Genomic DNA, 21,494 nt, shown 5'->3' with positions numbered 1-21,494 from the left:
CCTTCTGGCCCAAAGAGTCCGCGCCGCCCACTTTAAACCCCAAATTAACCTACCCATACATCTTTAGAATGAGGGAGGAAACTGGAGCACCCAGCAGAAACTCACGCAGACACGGGAGAACGTACAAACTCTTTACAGACAGCGACGGGAATCGAACCCCAATCGCTGGCGCTGTAATAGCGTCGCACTAACCGCTACGCTACCATGACGCCCCAATTTGGCATCATGGTCAGCACAGACATGGTGGGCTGAGGGGCTTGTTCCTCTTCTGTACTGTTCTATGTCAACTATACATATTGCTTCAGAAAACCTTCAAATACATTTTATGAATTGCTCCCCAGCCAAGGACATACCTGTCAAATATTGGGAAAGTTAAAATCCTCTACTACTACAACCCTTTTGCTTTTATACCCATCTGCTATCTACCTAAATATCTGCACTTCTAATTCCTGCTATTGGGAGACCGATAATAATAACCCCAAAGTGACTGCTCCTTTCTTATTCCTAAATTCTACCCATGTAGCCTCATTGGCTGATGCCTTCAGGATATCCTTCTTGTGTGCTATAGTAATACTTGCCCAGATCAGCAGTGCAACACCCCTTCCTCTTTTACACACCAGTCATGCCTTAAACTTCGAAACCCCAGAACAATGAGCTGCTCATCCAGCCCTCCTCTCCCCAATAATATCAAAATACCACGCACTGATCCACGATCTCAGTTTGTTCATCTTACCTGTGAGACTGCTTGAGTTAAATTAAGTGCAGTTAAACCTACCAGCCCTTTCATGCTTCCCTTCCTGTCTCTACCTACTCTTCCCCTGCACTTGCCCATTCTTCTTTAAATCGGAATAGAAACTGAGGCAATTATCTGTACAACACACACAAAATGCTGCAGGAACTCAGGTCAGGCAACATCCATGGAGGGTAATAAACTGTCAACGTTGCGGGTCAAGATCCTTCATCAGGACTGGAAAGGAAGAGGGCAGAAGCCAGAATAAGGAGGTCAGGGGAGGGGAGGAGCACAAGCTGGCAGGTGATAGGCAAGTCCAGATGAGAGGGGGAAGGTGGGTGGGTGGGGGAGGGGGGATGCAATAAGTGACACCCTCGGTGCCGCCTCCTGTACAACAGTGAGACCCGACGCAGATTGGCCGACTGCTTTGTTGAGCACCTTCACTCCGTCCGCCACAAAAGCCAGGATCTCCCAGTGGCCACCCACTTCAATTCCACATCCCACCCTCATACTGACATGTCAATCCACAGCCTCCTCTACTGCCACGTTGAGGCCAGATGCAGATTAGAGGAGCAACACCTCATTTTCCGCCTTGGTAGTCTCCAACCTGACGGCCTCAACATCGATTTCTCCAACTTCTGGTAACCCCTTCCCTGTTTTCCTCATTCCTGTGGCCTCCTCATCCCTTCTCTTTCCCCTCCCCCAACCTCATGATCTGCCCATCTGTCCCCACCTCCTTCCCTTTATTCCATTGTCTACTGTCCTGACCTACCGGATTTCCTCTTCAGCCCTTTGCCTCTTCTATCACCTCTCAGCTTCTTACATCACTCTCTTTCATACCCCCTCCCCTACCCACCTACCTTCCCCTCCCCTGACCTTATTCTGGCTTCTGCCCTCTTACTTCCCAGTCCTGATGAAGGGTCTCGACCTGAAACATCTACTGTTTATTTCCCTCCAGAGACGCTGCCTGACCTGCTGAGTCCCTCCAGCATTTTGTGTGTTGCTCCAGATTCCAGCATCTGCAGAATCTCGTGTCTCCAATTATCTATACATATGAATCAGCCTCCCCATTTGCTGCACTGCCATTCTGGGTCCCAGACCCTACCTCACTGGTTTAAACACTCCCTGCAAGGATATTGGTCCCCTTCTAGTTCTGATGCAACCCATCTTTCTTGTACAGGTCAACCCTACAGATCCCAATGAATCAAACATCTGAAGCCCTCCTCCTGAACCAGTTCAGCCACACGTTCACCTGTTCTATCTTCCTATTTTTTTTTTAAATACTCGCAAGCATGTGGCACTCGGAATAATCATGTTATTATGACCCAAGATGTCCTGCTTTTCAACTTACAACACAATTCCCCAAATTCCCTTCACAGGACCCCATCTCTTTTCTTCCTTAATGTCCTTAGTATCTAGAAAACCGCATTTTCTAAATAGGTTTTACAAATATTTAAGTACTTTTCTTCCATCAATAATACCTTACTTTAATATCTGTAGCCATATTGAACTAATTTTGAAGTATTACTACTTACAAGCCATAAGCTGTTCCCAGTTGGTATTCAGGAACAACAAAGGCCACCATTGGCCACAATGCACAGGCAAGCAAAGAATATGATGCACCCAGCAGACACTGAAATTAAAAATGTTTTTTTTTTAAAATCTGTACTTGAATATAGAATTTCAAAACAAAATTTGGCCTCAAAATGAATAAAAAGCCAAATTGTTAACATGAGAGACATGTCAAAAATATTTTTGACACAATGAGATGGTAGCCGAGTTACAGATCAACCAACGTGTTGTCTACAAATCTACCACCCTGAGGATTGTGGTGGATGGGCAGAAACAGGGCCAAGTCCCATAAAACATTTGATACAATGTTAAATACAAAATTTAATGAGTACATCTTTGGAAATTAAATTGTAATACAAACTGATGCAATTACTTATTCCCTATGAACTCCAGAGTTTTGTTTGAAATCAGCTTGAGCAAATGTCCAAATTTGCTGCCTAAATCAATGCCAGATGCTATGCCTGGTTTCATCAGTTTTCTATTCTAACACAGTGGAGATGATATAACTGTTGGATCATTTTAGAAATGAATTAAGAGTCAACTGCACTATTACAGATCTGGAGTCACATGTAGACCAGACCAGCCAAGTACAGCAAATTTCTTTCTCTGAAGTATATGAATGAACCAATTTATTTCAAAGACCTTTTGTTTAAATTTCTATTTAAAAAAACCATTGAAATTCCATAGCTGGCATGGTGGGATACAAACTAACATCCCTCGAATATTTGTTCAGGTCTATGGTTAGCAGTAGCCAGTACTTTCTCAAGCCTCTTAACACTTAATAGTAACACACAGCTCATCCAGAGCAGATTTATGGACACAGGAACTATGTCTTTATGTCCATTCTACTTCTTTTTACAGATGACTTCAGACCTGACCCTCAAAAAGAAATAACTATTATGGAAAGTTTGCATTACAAGTCCACACTACTTGTAGTCTTAAGGTGACACTAAGAATGAAGTTAAATGTTTGTTATGGAGGATTTGTATCCAAATACATGATTAGGTTTTACCATTACACTTGCTGGACAGAACTTTCTTTAAACACAGTTAAAGATTAGCTTAAGACATTCACTCAGGTTACAAAATGAATGGGATTAACTTGTTACTTTTAGCCACACAGAATGAAAAATCTAAGGGACAGTGCATGAGTTTCCTTAAAGTATTTAATTGAAAATGTTATTACCATGGCAATCCAAGGGTTCCAGAAGGTGAATGCTAACATCATATGTGCAGCCAGTGTCATGAGAACAGCAGACATCACCCAAAATATATTCTTTCCTACTTTATCCACCACTATCCCCAGAATAGGCGAAGCTGGAGCAGATATGATGTATACAATACTAGAAAAGAAAACCACGAGATGAATGTTGAAAAGAATATTAGTGTTCAAACTTTCTCACAATTATTGCTCTTTACGAACACAAAAATGAGCATAGAGGAATCTGTAAAACAGAAGTTCAAACTAACAGATACCATTATATCTTTAAGCTGAAAAAATAAGTTTTCAAAATTTCAAAAGTGAATAATTTAAAATTGAATTTGATAGCAGTGATCAAATTCAAAATATCATCTGCAGAATACGAGGACACATATAGTCACCTCCCACTTTCATTAATATCATAAAATCAGGCCACCTTTACAGCAAGTAAAGAAGCCATTTGGTCCACCCTATCCATACCAGATAAAAAGAGACATATCTGGGTTAATCCCTCTTTCCAGCTCCTGAAATTCAGTATGGTAGGTCATAGTATATCCAGTACTTTTTGAATGTGTAGATTTCTGCCCTCAGCACATTTAGGCAGTTACAGACTCCCACGACATTTCAGTTTTTTTTCAATTTTGTTTTCAACTGTCCATAACCCCATTGCCAACTCACTCAAATTACTGATCTCTTTCCTATAAGAAATAGGTCCTTCCTGTTCATTGTCTAGCTTTCTCAGTTTAAGCACATCTCAATTAAATCTCCCCACCATGCAAAAGGTAGGAATCCCACCTCAGCTAAACTCTCCTCGTAACTTAAATTCTCCAGTCCTGACAACTTACTTGTGTCTCCACTGCACCGTCTCTAGTATTATCACATCCTTCCTCTTCTAGCATTCCACATTGTACTAGTGGCAGCCTAGTGTTTTATTCAGTTCCATTATAACCAACCTGTCTACATTGTGTGTCTCAACTGATAAATGCAGTATCCCACATATCTTTTTAGCTATTTTACCTACCCATTCTGTTAACCAAAATGGATGCAGTAGAAAATAGCTTAATGTTTCTGAAATTATTGCTCTAAGAATTTGTATTCCACCACCGTGCCCCAGCAGGGTATAGTGGCTCAATAAATCAAGGTGCAATTTACCAGCATGCTATTACAGTTGATTAGAATGCAGTAACAAATGGCTCAAATTATTCAAAAGAATTTATCTAATACTATTGTAAAATAAAATGGTTAAAGTACAGAGGAACTCACAAATTGCTGAAGTATACAATTTCATTCAATCGAAAAATATTAAATTCAGAACATTTAAAAGGTATTAAATTCAAATGATGTAAACAAATACAGTAAATTTTCACACTAGTGCTTTATTGTTCAGCCCAACAGCCTATCTTCTTGACAAGCAAACCAATGAAACCCACAACTGATCATAACTTAAGTACCTGTTGATTAAGCTGGCTTCATTCAGAGAAAAGTTGAATTTTTCAATGAAGAACACTCTACAAATTAAAAAAAATTAATCATACACATTTTCATGGAAATAAACATGTATAATGGTTGGACATTATTTAAATTCAAATAGATACTTTCATAAGTGCCTTTTTTCCCTTAATTGTGGTATGATGGAAGGCACAGCAGTTAAAAATCTAAACATTGTTGACAAAAGCAAATAATCTAAATTTAAGGAAATTGTGTTTAAAATTTGTCAGATAGTTTTGTCAGAATGAACACTAAACAGTAAATATATATATCTATACAATTTCCTACAGCTAATAATGTACCAATTAAAGAGTCGTCAAATGGTCAAACAATATTGAAATAAAATCAAAGCATACAACAATGACAATGTTCCTATATTCAATGAAATGTTGTCTTCAGCATGAAACAGCCATCGTCAAGTCAGTTAAGATATTTCAAGATTTTAAAATATCTTTATTAGTCATATGTACATCGAAACACAGTGAAATACATCTTTTTTTGCGAATGTTCTGGGGGCATCCCACAAGTGTCGCCACGCTTCTGGCGCCAACAAAACATGCCCACAACTTCCTAACCCGTACATCTTTGGAATGTCGGAGGAAACCGGAGCACACAGAGGAAACCCATCCAGAACGTACAAACTCCTTACAGACAGCGGACAGAATTGAACCTGGGTCGCTAGCACTGTAATAGGGTTACACTGACCACTACACTACCATGCGAGACAATACAAGTTACTTTTTATTTGTATCACTTCACTCCACAAAGAAGCTACATGTGATCTCATTGTGCATTCTTTTTCATTTGATGTTGTTCCCTCTCTGAACAGAGGAATCTCTAAGCAGATAAATCCTAATTTTTCTCCACTTTCAGAAATATAGTTTGGGATTATATAATCCCATATTGACACTTCACGCCTCTAAATCACTAGTTAACTTGAAGGCAACAATGACTAGAGCAAAAAAAAACACAAGAAAATCATTTAACTCAGGCTTGAAGTATTGCAGTGATAAACTATTTTATTTTGGTCCTTCCACCACATGCAAGGAATTATGATTATGATCGACATAAACAAGAACCAGCTGTGAAAGTTGGAATAGTTAGCTATGTTAAACTGGGTAACCTTTCTCTTTTTGAAATATTCAAAAGTCTTTGGTAACACATCATCACCATACCATTTCAAGATCTCCCTGGAGTGTAGGAGGCTGAGGGGGTGACTTTATAGAAGTTGGGGGGGGGGATAGATAAGGTGGATGATCACAGTCCTTTTTTCCAGGGAAGGGGAGTCTAAAACTAGAGGACATAGACTTGAAGGACAGGTCACTCAGAAGGTGGTGGGTATATGGAACAGGCTTCCAGAGGAAGCTGTAGAGGTGGACACAATTACAATGCTTAATGTACATTTAGACAGGTACATGGTCAGAAAAGGGTTAGAGGGATAGCAGCTAAATGCAGGCAGACAGGACTAGCTTGGACAGACACCTTGTTTGGCATGGACAAGTTGAGTGGCCTGTTTCCGTACTATATACTCTATGATCTCAGTTTGGACCATTTTCCTAAAAAGTAGCTTGTTATAACTGTACTCATTCGCACAGATTCCAGCAAAATGCCTTCAGCAAGTACATCAGCAAAGTAGTTACAATGTAGTTTACTGTGAGTTGCCGTGAATGACCCTTTAAGAACATTTCCTACTGCATTTCATTTCCTGCTTATTCTGGCCAACCTTCCTCTTTCAACTGCAAGCAACTTCATTGATTTCATTTCTTGTAAAACATGACTGCCATTTTAATTAAGCACCAATAAATTTGAAAGTAATTTATTTCTGGTGATGATCTCTTTCCATAGCTCATTTGGCTAATTCACCCCACTCATTTTTGTAATTCAAGAATGTCAAATGCAAGAAACCCTTTAAGCTGAATAATGCAGAAAATAATCAAACTTTGCACAGCATGAGGTGTCCTTCTCCAGCAAAGCACGGCTTATTAAATTATCTTTTTTCCTTTTCAGTCAAGTAACACCTTGTCTCATGATTTCCTTTTTGAGATTGAAATAGAGTTCTCCTCTGACCTTTGTAATCATAATGATCCAAGAACTTTCCTGCTGCTGTCTAACTTACCAGATAACTAGTTTTTATTGCATACATGAGCCACCCACTGTTTTGTCAATGATCAGTTCGCATCATCCCAAGATTGGCATTCTTTTATCCAGTAATTTCCCTTTCCTTGGGCTATAATACTCCCATGAAATTTGAAAGATTATATCTGGAAAAACATTTACAACTACCAAGGGTCCATGCTAAGTTACTATCTTTAATCATTGAATTTCTCTTTCTTTTGGACCTCTTCCTCCATTATTTCAAAAATTGTGTAAGTGTATTCCATTAATGCCCACACCCAAGATATTGTAATTTATCTCAAAATGATAATCTTTCAAGTTCCTGCTCTCAGACTAAGCTCAAGACTTAACATGGCTACATCACAAACACATTAAGTACCAAATCCTACTTACCCAATGCCCACCCAACATAAAATTAACACCAAATTTATCAATTGCTACAAAGTCCCTAAAATTAAACAAACCAGCATTTGATATTAAGCAATGAACACAGTAAATACACTCACTTTCCAAGTCCAATAAATGGAAATACAGCCACATAATAACATACACAGATGACGAATATCAGCCAGAGGGTTAATGGAAAATCTTTTACATCCGTCAGCTTAACAACTTCACCTAGAAAGATCAGAGGAAAAAAAATTGTCAAGCATTTAGCGCGTCAGTTGGTTTTAACAGATTAACAATTTTCCGGATTGCAGATTGGATATCAAAATGCCAATTTTTCACAACTTAGTTTGTCACCCAACCTTTTATTTGGTACTATTGTCTCTTAACCCAGTAACAACTATTCTTGTATATTTCTACTCTAACTTGCCACTGTGGGAACTGAGATGGTCAAAGTTTAAAAAAAAACATCAGTTAAGAAAAGCAATTTCATGTCTCTAAAGACAAAGCAGTTGTCATTTGCAAGGTCACAATTTTAAATGTTAACTAAAAAGTTCCAAAAAAATGTCAACGAATAGAACATTCACAATCTACAAAACGAAAATCATTAAAAAGAGCAGAATGCCTGTGAATCATGCAGACCAATCACTTTGTTTTGCTCACATTCAAGCAAGGCAATACAAGTACCAGAAACCTGATGTACAATTTTAATGTTTCACCCCCTTCATCAAACTCTGGTGGCCGTGGATGGTAGCCCAAACTTTGCTGAGTGAAGAGAAAGTGCCTGCCAACATGTTTTCCACTCAAATTTTATACTTAAGCTTTTGGGCAAGCGATTACAAAGTATACAAGGCACAAAGTTGAAACTGCCGTACAGTAACAGTTCTGGCAGCTGTTTTAAAGTTGGTGCAACCTTCAACCTCCAACCTCCCTTGCCTTACAAATTTGAAAAAAAAATGCCATCTTTAATCAGCCAACCTACTGAAAGAAAAGGTTGTTATATGAATGAAGAAAAGAAACTGGACTACAAGTGATAGTTGCAAAATACACAAATTAGATCATATTTCATTCCATTATGGCTTTCCAAGTTGAAATTTTAAAGTGTTCAACTTCAGTTACTTCTGTCAAAACAGCTGGTACAATAAACATCTTGATCTCACCTGTTTTCCCTTGATCTTTGTTTAAAATCCTCTTAGCTCTTCTGTCTAAGTAACCAATAATGAATGCACACAACAAGGAGAATATGCACGTCGAGGCAGCTGTACAAATGGAAAGTCAAACCATGCTCAAATTATTCAATAGAGAAGATTCCAAATATACAAACTGAAGAATTCAAGAAATTAACATGTCCAAGAAATTCATTCCACAATCAAATGGAGATTAATTGGTCATTCCTCTCATTTAAAACAAAATCAAACTTTACTTTGCACAAAATGGCTCGGACTTTTCCCAAAATGAGGGGAAAATACTGGTCTGGGAGAGTATTCTTTTTCAAATAATGCCGAAGAATATTTAATGTTCACATGAATTGCCACAATAGGCAAATAAATAATCAGCTCATCTATTTGAAGCTCAACACTTCTAATTATACATCACTCCAGTATGCATCTTGATGGTCCCCCCAGAAACTGAGTGGAACTTCAAATCATTTTTTTTCCACTGAGCAGAGAATATCAATAGGTTGCTGACAAGTAGTTTGTACAATACAGTAATGCTATATTTCAAATTAAATAATTGTATATAAAACTTCTCAAAATCCAAGCCTGCTAATGAGCTAAGTAAATTCATCCTTTCTATATCTTTCTGATCTGTTAAGATTATTGTAGAGAAACAATTTCTTACAACAGCAAACCAAAGATTACTTATAAATATCAAATCAATTTTACTTATGGTCCAGTGAACATGATTAAGTGAAACAACATTTTTGTTTATGCTCACGGCTAACATACGTAAATACCAAGTATCAATTTTTCTAGAGATTTTAACACTGCCATATGATTGCAAATGTAAAAAAAATGCTTGTCAAAGCACTTTTCTCTCTTCTTATTCTTATAAAGGTTACGTAAACAATACCAACTGAAAGCTTTTATAGCCATTGTAATCATCTACTAACACAAAGTCAAAGATTCACCTAATGAATTAGTTGAAGGTATTCTGTTGAACAAAAAATACAAAACAGCCACCAACTTTGTTAGCAAATCTCCTTTCATCAGACATTTCTGTTGAATTAATCTTACAGCAGTATCACCTCGGCTTTTCTTACAATGGGTCATAAAGAGTAGTTGGAACTCCCATGGGTTTTTTTTTTGAGAAAAATCTGCAGTGTGTCAAAGTTTCATCTCAATAACTTTTTATTAGAATTGATTGTTCATGAAAGGGCAGTAACCTATATAAAAAAAATTACCATTTCTTTCCTGACCTTTTGAAAATATTCATCATTTTCTGCAGTATTTTGTCTTCATATTTCTCTTGCCCACCACCTCAACTCAGACATTCTGAAGGGAATTGTATTAGCTAACTAGACCAAAAATACAACAAGGTGTGAGGTTAAATTCTAAACCAAAAAAAAACTAGAAGCTATCCTGCTTCTAAAACACTACTGCCAGACTTATTAAATGAACCATGACTGGCCCTCATGCAAGTAATGCTTTCACTCTTGTGCCAGTTAATCAACGTTGGAAACACATTAGAGAATGTTGAACTTCTCAAACCTGAATTGCAAGAAAATAGAAATACATGAAAAATAACAAAGATATATTAATTATGGTGACTGGCATTCCGGTCAGGGACATTGCTCAGTGAAAGCATGAAGTGAAAACGAGGTACACACCTATCATGAGACTTATACCAAGAGTCCTGTAGCCCACAGAGCCTACCATCTCTGTGACTCTGGAATAGACCCATCCCATAATGTTCATGTTCACAGTACTGCCCTGCAAAAGAAAAGATAAAGCTTTATGGTCTTGATCCAATGAAAAATGTTGATGATGTAAATAAGTTTATATTTCTCAAAGTGAAGAGTTTCAATAAAATCTATTCTCAAAAATTTAATTTCAAATAAAGCAACAAATATTTATCAATTTGCTACACTTTCTTTTCTATGAAAAAGGAGTTTGAAAACTGCTATGCAATGTCGAGGAGGTGGTAATGCTTCAAAGCTGCACTTGTATAAGTTAATTTTCAGACACCGTTTTCAGACATCCAAATAGAGTTCAAACTGGCTCTTTGCATTTTCCATTCCCTAGAGAATGAAATTGAAAAATAGTGTTCTGATGATATGCATCTTTCAATTTGTAAAACTGTACCTAATTATGAGCAGTAGAATCAGAAGAGGGAGCTCAGAAACTGCAGGAACTATTTGTGAAGGGAAAACAAAAGATGATATTTAATGCAGACAAATGCAAAATACTAAATATTGCATTAAGGTAAAATGAAAATATTTCCTTCATGAACAGAACACAAATAACAAATAAGCAAACTGAAAAGATGAAGAAGCCTGCATTAATTTGATGATCAGCGTGCATAACAAATGCAATCAACAAAATAAATTCATGCCAATTACACAACCTAACCAACTGAGAAGTCATGTCTAATCTACTTGGCCAGATCACATTACAAGCTATGTAGCCGTACCTGGTCAGTATTATGCACATATTCTAAGTACTGAAAGTAGTTCAGAAAACATGAGCTATCCAGTTAAAGCATGTTAATTATGAAATTAAGAAAGAATCACTGGGGTTTTAGGACCTTTGAACGAAGCATCTAATGGAAGAACTAAACAGAATGAAAAATTATTGCAAATTAAAAAGAATCTAAATATCTGGTCGTATCTTGTTCAAATTAGTTCTTAGCTGAGCAGCAAATGATAATAGAAAGAATTACCAAACAGAAGTGGAGGTGAACAATTTGAAAGGACTGATTAGATGGGGTTCTGAAGGTGTGAACACATGCCTTTTGGGAATCACAGGAACATACCTTCACTGTGCTCCCAAGATAACTTTACAGTACAGAGGCAACAGGATTCCAACTAATAGAATGAAACTAATTTACTGCAAGTAGCATGTACACAAAAAGAAAAGCAATCTTATTAAAAACAAAACAGTTCAAAATTTCTTTCCTTCCCCAGTCCAGTTCACTCTTGCTCATTACATCTGCCACCTCAACAATGTTAGATTGTTTCACTGTCACATGCTCATTAGCACTTCATCTGTGCAAACAAACAGATCAATAGATTATTGAAGCCCAGCACAAAATTATATTTATGATTAGCTCTACTGGTCTTCATCATTGCAGATGTGTATTAAAATGTGTATTTCCAGATATCTTAATGAAGCAAATCCTATCTTTACAATTTTTGTTTTATATCTCAGGATCTAAAATGTGCTATCATACCAGTCGAGCCATGCTCAGTTGTAACCCAAACACAAGGTTTAGTTCTTTGCCTTTAAACCAGCTGACAGCATATGTATTTTGCGCAACTGCCAGTGACTCCCCACCAATCCTGTTGAAGGAAAAGGAAATGTGATTAAGTTGCACTGCCTTTTTACTCATAACTAATGTCAGCTTCAAAAAGGCAAAATGGATACTCATGACATGTTGGTAAAGGCCATTTGTAAAAACCACATCATAATGGAAGTAGTGAAAAAAAAAATCAGAAAAGTCATAGAATACCATCATTAAAAACTGTGTTGCAAGCCCAGGAGAGACCTGTTCTAAAAAATTAGATCAATCCACGTTGAGACTTTAAGGGAGTCTTGGCATTATAGAATCAAGATAAAAATACACAATAAAAGACAAATAAAGCACGACAGTAAAGCAACTTATATAAACCATTTACCTCCAAATACAGAAATGTGCAAGTGCATTGATTCTGTAAAGATGATATCAGATTTAAAGCTTTGTGCAGTCATATGCAAGCTGAGATGGAAATTGTCTGGCTCAGCTCATGACAGTAATAGAAAACAAAGGGTCAAGTTAGAAACAAGGGAAAGGAGTTTTGGGTCTTCTCTGCGTAATTGGGGGGAAAAAAATACAGCTATTCAGGACTACTTACTGATTAAGCAAGCTGGCAACAGAAAGACAATGAGAAAGAGAAAGAAATTTCGGTGGGGAAGCCAAGATGTTATTATTAGCACATGTACAGCATCAGTCTTGGGATGTAATTGCCAAAGGTAGATGTAAAAAAAAGGATATAACAAAGGATAGATTTTAGGATTAGGGATAGTATGATTTCAAGTAATTCAGCAACAGCAGAAATTAAAACCATTCCAAAAGATTTGCAAACTATTCTTGATTAGCAAGAGAACATTAAAAACACATGAAGCAGAAATAAGCCCTGTGGCCCTTTGAGCCTGATGAACCATTGATGAAAATTGTGGCTGATCTTCAACTTCAGTGACAGTTTCCTGTTTCTCCATAACCTGGGATTCCCTCAATATCTTAAAATCAGACAAGATCAGTCCCATTTGGCTGGACAACGTAGGAAAGGCAATGAAGCTGGAGATGATGGTCAATCATATCCATAAACTGGTGGTGTAAGGTTGAGAAAGAATAGTGCACTATGCTCACAGTCACACAAGAAATCACTTACAACATTGCTGCTATCTGGAAAGTTCAAATATGAGTTGTGGAAACAAAGATACAAATGTGGGGAGCAGCAGCATATTTAAGAATGAAAGGGAAATAAATGGAATTGTGGGTTTTATTTGCAAGGAGTGTGGCCAAGAATGGAATACAAAAGCAGATTTGTTAGAGACCAAGCAGTGAGACCCTGTTCCAGTATCAGTCAGCACGACAGCGGGTGGTTGGCAGTTTAGGTGAGAGAATAGGCAAATATAATCAATGAATTAAACTCAGAAGACATAAGAATTTTTTTTATTCACTAATTCACAGGGTGCAAACACTGTGGGCAATGCCAAGATTTACTGTGCATCCCTATTTGCCCATGAACCAAGGAGGTAGTTAAGAGTCAGCCACATTTGAGGGGCGAGAGCTACATCTATGCCAGACTGGGTGGAGACAGCAGATTTCCTTCTCTGAAGGACATTAGTGAATCAGATGTTTCAGGACATTCCACTATTTTCATGATTACTATTAATGAGACAGTTATTTATTCCAGACTAAATTTTTCAGCTGCTGAACTGGGATTTGAATTCATGTCACTGAGATAATAGTGCAGAAGTCTAGCAAATAGTCTTTGAAATAAACCAGAGAAAGGTATGGGTTCAAGGTTAAGGCATGGAAAATCAAAGGCAGGTTGAAATCTTCTGTCCAGCTGAGTGCAAAATAACATGTTTATGTGGAGGCTTTAATGGAATGAAACATCCCAAGGCACTTCACGTGGATATAAACAAACAAAATTTGACAGTGTTACTACAGCAGATGACAAAAAGCTAAGTCAGGTAGATTGCTGCACATAAATACCTTAAAGGATAAGGAGAGGTAGGAAGTCAAAAGGTTTAGAGATGGAATTCCAGGATTTGGGGCATGACAACCAAAGCTGCAGCCCTCCATTTTGGATCAACCGTATTACAGATCAGGTAAAGGAGGAGAGGAGGTGATTACAGGTATTTGGAGGCATTCATGTGGAGCGAGGAGGAAGGTGTTAGTTGAAGGAGCAAGGTCATGGAAGGATCTGAAAACAAAAATGAAAATTTTAAACTCAATGTAAACCTCAATCAAGAATCAATGCAGCTCAGCAAGCACAAGCATGATGGTTGAACAGGAGTTGATGCAAGTAAGGATTCAAGTAACAAAGCTTTGGATGATCATGAGTCCATGTAGAGTGGAAAATGAATACAGCTAGGGTTGTTGAAGTATTAAAGTTTCGGGAAAGCAAAGACAAGTGAATTAGGTAACAGCATACCTTTGGCAGGGTTGGAGATAAGTAATATTAGAGATGGAAACATTGTCTCAGGGATGGCACAAATAAGTCAGAACCTCATCTTGGGTCCATGGGTTTTTATCCTTGGAGGTCTCAGTTGAAGAATTAAACAATCCTCTCTGCCTCTCCCCTCTTTTGAGACCCTTTGCCCTAATCCCAATTTAGTTGTATGTTAGATTTATCTAATGATGACCCTTAAAATATCTTGGGATATTTGCTTGTGGTAAATGTTCTGCACAAATGGAAGTTTTAATTGTCTTTTTTATTTTAAAATAATGGAGCTACTCGGATCTTCAACCTACAAAAAGAAAGCCTCGTCAATCTCCATTCAGCAGTGTTCATTTTTTGAAGATACCAATGAAGACGGCAGAGATTTTGTTTATACTTACAGAAACTAATAGTATAAACTATTATTTGAAAAGCACAAACAGATGCTGGAAAAGTGAAACAACAGAAAATGCTGCAAGTACTCAAATAATGTGACCTACTATTTCTTAGATTCCTAATAATAACCTGTGCACCAATTCTGGATTTGACTCCACACACTTCTGTCAAAGACTGAGGACTTTTAAGTTAATAATCTATACATTTAAGAAAAGAGACAATAATGTCTTTTCATTACTTTTAGATCCCTTAGTATGTTTTACAAGTGTACACGGAACACAGTACAGCTCAGGAACAGGCCCTTCAGCCCACAACATCAGTGCTGAACACGATGCCAAATTAAACTAAATCTCTGTCTGCACATGATCCATAACTCCCCCATTCCCTGCATATTCATGTGTCTATCTAAAAGCCTCAACCACCATTATCATATTTGCTTCCACCATCACCCCTGTAGATGTTCTGATCAATGTTATCTTAATGTTAAGCATTTGATATATCTGGATAAATGGATCAATGATAACATTAAGAAAATATAAATGGAAAAATGGTTGCCTTAACTACAATGACCAAAGAACTTTGGAGTTTATATTATTGACCAGCACGATTGGTGAAAAAAACATCAACTCACCCGAACACAAATCTTCCAAGTTCCATGAGCCAAAAGGCATTCACCAGAGCTCCAACTGCAACAATGACCTAAAAAAAAACAAATTGATGTTTCTTTTCATTGATGTGTCGAAGTATGAAACAGTGTGATGCCTCAAGAAGGATAACAGTATCATCAAGGATGCCCGCCACCCTGGCCATTCCCTTTTCTCTCCGCTTCCTTCTGGGAAAAGATACAGGAGTTTGAAAGCCCAGTTGTCCTGACAAGAAAAGCTTCTTCCCCACTGCCATCAGATATCTCTTTCACACCACTGTCCCGGCAGTGCTGCCACATTCTCGTACTTTTAACTTTAGCTCTCTCGGTTATTCCACCATTGTCACATTAGTATTCTTTTTGCACTACTTCAGATTGGACTACAATCTTTGCACCATTCTGCTGTTCTGCTCTCGTTGTTGTATTTATTATTACCATGCATACTGTTAACTCTGAGAGCTTCATATGAACAAGGAATTTCATCGCACCCTGATGTACATGACAATAAACTAAACTGGAGATTGATAGAAATTTAAACTCAGGGGTGTCAAGGGGTAAGGAAAGATACTGGAAAATGGTGTCTTAGGCAATAGGGATTCAGCCACAATTTATTAAGTGGCCGATTGGGCTCGAAGAGTCAATTGCCTTTTTTTTTAAAACAGCATACACTACATTCTTGTGGATAGGTTGCAATCCACATAAACTCTCAAATAGAATCATGTAATGAAAATCTGAGGTAGGCAGTACACACTCAAGAATCATCAAAAGAGCTGATACAGTTCTACAAAAGAGTTTATACAAGAACAAAGTCGGATAAAAATAGTATTTCTACTCACTTGCCCAACACAGACGAATAAACTGAAGATTATTGTTCCCAAACTGCAAGAAAAGTTTTGCACAATTCACATTTGTAGCTTTCAGATCATATCATTTCACCTATTTTTAACTACAAATATCAATCTTAATTTACAAGGAAAAAAAAACAAACTTTGCTCGTTTATGCTCTTACCGCATTCCAAATACTCTGTCCAGTAAAAATCCTCCAAGAAAGCAAAGGATAACATTGGGCCAAGAATACCAGGCATATAGCTGCATGAATGTAACAGTATTAACTTGCATATCCTGAAAAATAAAAACAAGTTTTTTGATACAATGTTGGATTTTCAAATCCTGTCAAGGATTCTGAAATATTACACAAGTACATAGCATTATTATACTGAGATATCATTGAAGTAAGTAATATAATGCACAATTACTTAAAATCATATTAAATGAAACATTCCAAATGGTGGGAATCAGAACTAAAAACAGTAAAAACGCAAAAGATTGGGGAAAATTTATAGGTCATTGACTCAAAGCCAAGTTAATAGTCACATCTCCACTCATGCAGCCTGTTCTGCTGAATGCTTAAACCATTTTCTGTTGTGTTTTTGCAACGATCATGCTGATTTATATCAGTGAGCTAGAGGACATAAATGAAATCATGCCTCACACTAAAGTATTAAGGATTTGTAATTCTGAAAGAAAATTTAAGAGCATAGGTTTTCTTACAGTCAATACTTAATTCAAATTATGCGATAAATTCCAATTTTTTAAGTGGTTCAAATTACAATACAAATGACTAAATAATTTAAGTTAAACATTAAATGTAATGACAATCCAATAAGGTACTAAATAAGACCTTGAGAGTTTGAGAAAAGTTATATAAAATTAATTTTAATCACCATTCATCTGTAGTTCAGTTTTGTTCCAAATAATCCTAAACCATGTTTTAACTGCAAATTGAGTTTTTTTTAAATATAATGATTGTGACATCCATTTCAAAGTCCGCACTACATTTCATGTCAATTCAGTAGTCAACAGCTAAGTGATTTTAACCACAGAAATACACATTTGAAAATTTACACAAACCTTTAAATACAAATAATACTTATGTTAAATCTGTTAAATTAACTACAGGAATATGGTTTCATAGTCAACCACATAATGAAATAAAAAGAAAATAAACCAGCAGCATTAAAAATATTATTTGACCTTTTGGAATATTATGTTAGTTCAGTTGAAAAAATATTGATCACAAAAATAAACATGTTAAAGTTATCTATTTCACAAGCTAAATAACTGAAAATGACAAAGTGCCCAGAAATACATCCCCACCCACATAAATGGACTGAATTTTAGAGGCAGAGGAGGGCTCAACTATGGAGGGCATTTAGAACTACATTTGGACAAAATATAGGACAATTTACTAATTGTGGTTTTGAATAGTAATCTGTTCCCTGGCAAACTGGAAATGAAATTAAAATTTTAAAAGCAGATTATTAATATCCTTGACTTCAAGTTTAAGGTATAGAACCTTCTGAAAGGCTGCAAACAAAATTACTGAAAGCTCACAAAGATGAATAATTCAACTGGCAAAAATATTTGGGGCAATTTTACAACCTACAAGCAGTTGCAAAATTGCCCCAAATTCCCCCAGTTCTCTCTCTACCCGAGGACTGTGAAGATCAATATTTAGCTTTCAACAAAATCAAGAGATATAAAATTAGCGTAGGAGAGCAGCACCAAAATAAGAGATCAGCCAAAATCTTACTGAACAGCACAGCAGGCACTAGAACATGAATGGCCCACTTCTATTTCACTTGTTCCAATGGTCACATTTCATGCAGACACTTGCTAGAGAACATGCACTTCCCCAGTGCTGAATACAGGCTCTGCAACCACTTCTCCATTTTGAGAAGATGTGCTGAGCTGTTTCATTTACACTAATCCTTGTCATTTGCACGGGATGGGGGTACTAAGGCTGCAATGACGGAGTACACAAACCCTCCACAGATATGACAAGGTTTCAGCTTGCTGCAAATGTAACCATATCCCTGTCCCTAGGTGTTCCAGAACCCAGCTCCAACCACACACATGGTCCACAATTAAAGTTAACACAATTGTAAGATGTCAGCAGAACACCTTAAGTATTCAATACACCAAAGTTTCACAAAATTCAAAGTACAGGTACTATACGAATCATACAATATTGTCTGAAACAAGCAAACTCCAATACATTTCGAATGCTTCAATATTAATGATTCAGCTTTTCGACACTTACGTTCATAACTTGGATTTGCAGAGCAGCTGGGTTATCATAACAGAAATAACTACCTGTAAAAGAGAAAAAAAATATATGCAAGAGGCTGAAGTACAGGTACAGGAGCCTGAAGACCAAAACCTCTTCCCCTCCGCCAGATTTCTGAACAGTCCATGCACACTACCTTGTTTTTCCTTTTTTTTTTGTTGCACTATTTATTTTTGTATTTTATAGTAATTTTATGTCACCACACTGTACTGCTGCTGCAAAACAACAAATTTCACATCATCCAAGTCAGTGATAATAAATATGATTCTGTATAATTCTCTCATCTCTAAAAACGGCCTAGGAGCAGATTGCCTGTACTTTCAGTTACACATTGATGCCAACCTTCAGTATTTTGTACAGCAACATGTTGACATCAGCGACAAAACAGCAATGCTGGATTTATAATTCTGCAATGCCCCATCACCTGCTGTAGGGATACTGCATCCTTAATACATTCATAACCAGCAGTAAAGCTGCATTGGATTCCTTATATTCGTAAATGATAACTCAGCACTACAAAAATGTGTGTCAATTTGTACTTCTTCAGACAACTGAAAGTCAATTAGGATAGTTTGGTTTCCACATGCATTGGACAGTCCACGCTGCTATTATTGCTGAAGGACTGAGTTTTGCACTTGGCACCTTTTTTTTCTTCCCAGCACATTCCTGTACATTTCAATTCTGAAAGTCCAATTCAGTCTATCCTCACTGCTGGTTAAATAACAGTGCAAATTACAAACATACTCTGGATAACAGAGAGCACCACACATGAATTCAAAAGTGGGCTTCTTACAGCACAATACAAATGGCATAGTGCACTGCTGGCAATGCAGTTGTCTCACTGCTCCAAAAACCCAAGTTCAATCCTGACCTTCAATGCCATCTGTGTGGAGTTTCCGAGTTCTTCCTGTGACCACCTGGGTTTCTCCCCAGATTCACTGAACCACATGGACAGAGTAATGTATTGTCTCACTTCTCCAGTGACCCTGGTTCAATTCTGACCTCTAATGCTGTCTGTGTGGAGTTTGCATGTTCTCCCTTTGACTGCCTGGGTTCCCCCCACCCCATGCTTTAGTTTTCTGCCCCTTGGCTGGTTAGTAGGTTAATTGGCTACTGCAAATTGCCTTGTGCAGACAGATGGTTGGTTGGAGAATCTTGGGTATGTGCAAGAGAAGAAATTTCAGGGAAATAAATGAGGGAATAGGATCGTTCTGAGAGCTGGAATAGAATTGATGGACCAAGTGGCCTGCCATATCTATACGAAATTTGAGAAAAAAAGAAAGTTGTTGTAATTGTCACTTCTGCGGAATAAAATAATAAAAAAAAACAGCATCTTGGAAGGCAATTCATTTTTCACCGAAGTAAATTGAGTGCTCCCGTACACAACAGTTGCACTCGCGTACCACAAGAGTTGCGCAACCTATCAACTTCAGCAGAAAGTGTTGTCCATTATCAACAGCCCCACACTAGCGGTAAAAGGCACCGCTAATATTATGAACATCCGAAGCATTCACAAGTTAGTTAGGTTAGACATCTTCAGCACCAAAAAACATATGAAACATGACAAAAGGTGAGGGAGCAAAACTGAAACGCCAGCAGGCCCCGTCTCGGCAGAAATCCCTCTGTATATTTCGCCCCGTGGGCCGGCCCAGAGAGGGAAGGGTCCCCGGGATGACCCGGGGAGGGAAGGAGGGGGTGGGGTGGGGGGAGGGAAGGAGGGGGTGGGGTGGGGGGAGGGAAGGAGGGGGTGGGGTGGGGGGAGGGAAGGAGGGGGGGGGGGGGGGGGAGAGAAGGAGGGGGTGGGGTGGGGGGGAGGGGAGGGAAGGAGGGGGTGGGGTGGGGGGAGGGGGGGAGGGGGGGAGGTGGGAGGGTAGGAGGAGGAGGGGGTGTTGGGGGGGTAAGGAGGGGGTGTGGGGGTGAGGCGGGGGAGTGGGGAGTGGGGAGCGCCCCGGGGCGGGGCGGGGCAGCGGCGCAGGATCCACAGGCCAGTTGACCGAAAACTTACCGAAGCCCAGGAAACACATAAGGATGAGCACCACGAACCGGTGCGGCCATCGCCGGGGGTCGCACATGGCCGAGGCGACCCGGCCGCAGCCTGAGACCGGCCTATCAGACGAGCGCCGGTCTCGATCGCCGTCCTGGCCGCCCAGCAGAGGCTTCCCCTCCTCCTCCTCTCCGGCCATCGCGTCCCCTCCAACCCCGCTCGGCCCGGCGCCGCTCATGTGATCCAGGTCACACTTCCTGGAAACCGGTCAGCAACTTCCGGGACTAGGGCGGGGGCAGCATGCAGAGGTGTGGCTTTAAATTAGCTCTTCATCACCATTATCCTCACATTGGGGTTCAAACTGTCGCATTTTTTACCCTGACTGATCATATTAATGTTCCCCTATTCTTCCTTATTCAGATTAGCTTATTGTTATACGCACCAGGGTGCAGTGAAATTCCTTGCTCACAGAGTAAACAGTAGACATGGTGGTAAGAAGTACAACAATAAACACAAGGAGTGCAAAACAGCAGGAAGGTACGAAGACGTGCAATCTGAGGTAGTGCAATAAGAAAAAAACTAAAATGGCAATAACCGAAGGAGGTAGAATTAGGAGTTTCAGAACGGGGCGGCACCACCAAGAAGGGGATGTGAAAGATTGGTTCAGAAGTATGATAAGCAGTGGGAAAGAAGCTGTTCTTAAGTCCCTTTTTAAGGTTTTGACAGTTCCACTTGAAGGAAAATGTCTCTTCATTCACATATTTAAAACATCATAAACAAATAATAATGTTTTTCAGATTTTGATATGCCATTTTGCAAAAACCATGTAGTTTACGGAAGGAAATCTGCCACACTTAAATTCTCAACACACTGTACCCTCCACGAGTCTGGTTAACTTCCATCTTCACCAACAACTCGCTGCACCTTCCCTTGCAACCACAGGAGGTGCAACACCTACCATGTTACCACTCTCCAATG

General features: G+C 38.6%; 1 protein-coding gene across 2 annotated transcripts in view; it reads right to left on the bottom strand.

The window, feature by feature from the left end:
* Positions 1-20,807, bottom strand: part of mfsd1 (major facilitator superfamily domain containing 1) — a 35,436-nt gene extending 14,629 nt beyond the window's left edge. Inside the window, exons 1-12 of one of the 2 annotated variants that reach the window (XM_052017193.1) lie at positions 20,538-20,807; positions 18,506-18,558; positions 16,412-16,524; positions 16,239-16,281; positions 15,391-15,458; positions 11,885-11,993; positions 10,323-10,425; positions 8,653-8,751; positions 7,612-7,723; positions 4,954-5,010; positions 3,488-3,644; positions 2,266-2,363 (exon numbers count right to left, since the gene is read on the bottom strand). In XM_052017193.1, coding sequence (XP_051873153.1) covers positions 2,266-2,363; positions 3,488-3,644; positions 4,954-5,010; positions 7,612-7,723; positions 8,653-8,751; positions 10,323-10,425; positions 11,885-11,993; positions 15,391-15,458; positions 16,239-16,281; positions 16,412-16,524; positions 18,506-18,558; positions 20,538-20,754 — 1,229 coding nt within the window. In that variant the 5' untranslated portion in view covers positions 20,755-20,807. The remainder of the gene's footprint in view (positions 1-2,265; positions 2,364-3,487; positions 3,645-4,953; positions 5,011-7,611; positions 7,724-8,652; positions 8,752-10,322; positions 10,426-11,884; positions 11,994-15,390; positions 15,459-16,238; positions 16,282-16,411; positions 16,525-18,505; positions 18,559-20,537) is intronic. The other variant, XM_052017192.1, reaches the window with a different exon arrangement.
* Between the last annotated feature and the right edge of the window lie 687 nt (positions 20,808-21,494).

The sequence above is a fragment of the Pristis pectinata genome, chromosome 6 (assembly GCF_009764475.1).
Source record: "Pristis pectinata isolate sPriPec2 chromosome 6, sPriPec2.1.pri, whole genome shotgun sequence".
NCBI classification, from domain to species: domain Eukaryota; kingdom Metazoa; phylum Chordata; class Chondrichthyes; order Rhinopristiformes; family Pristidae; genus Pristis; species Pristis pectinata.
This window is presented reverse-complemented; position numbering and strand designations above follow the sequence as displayed.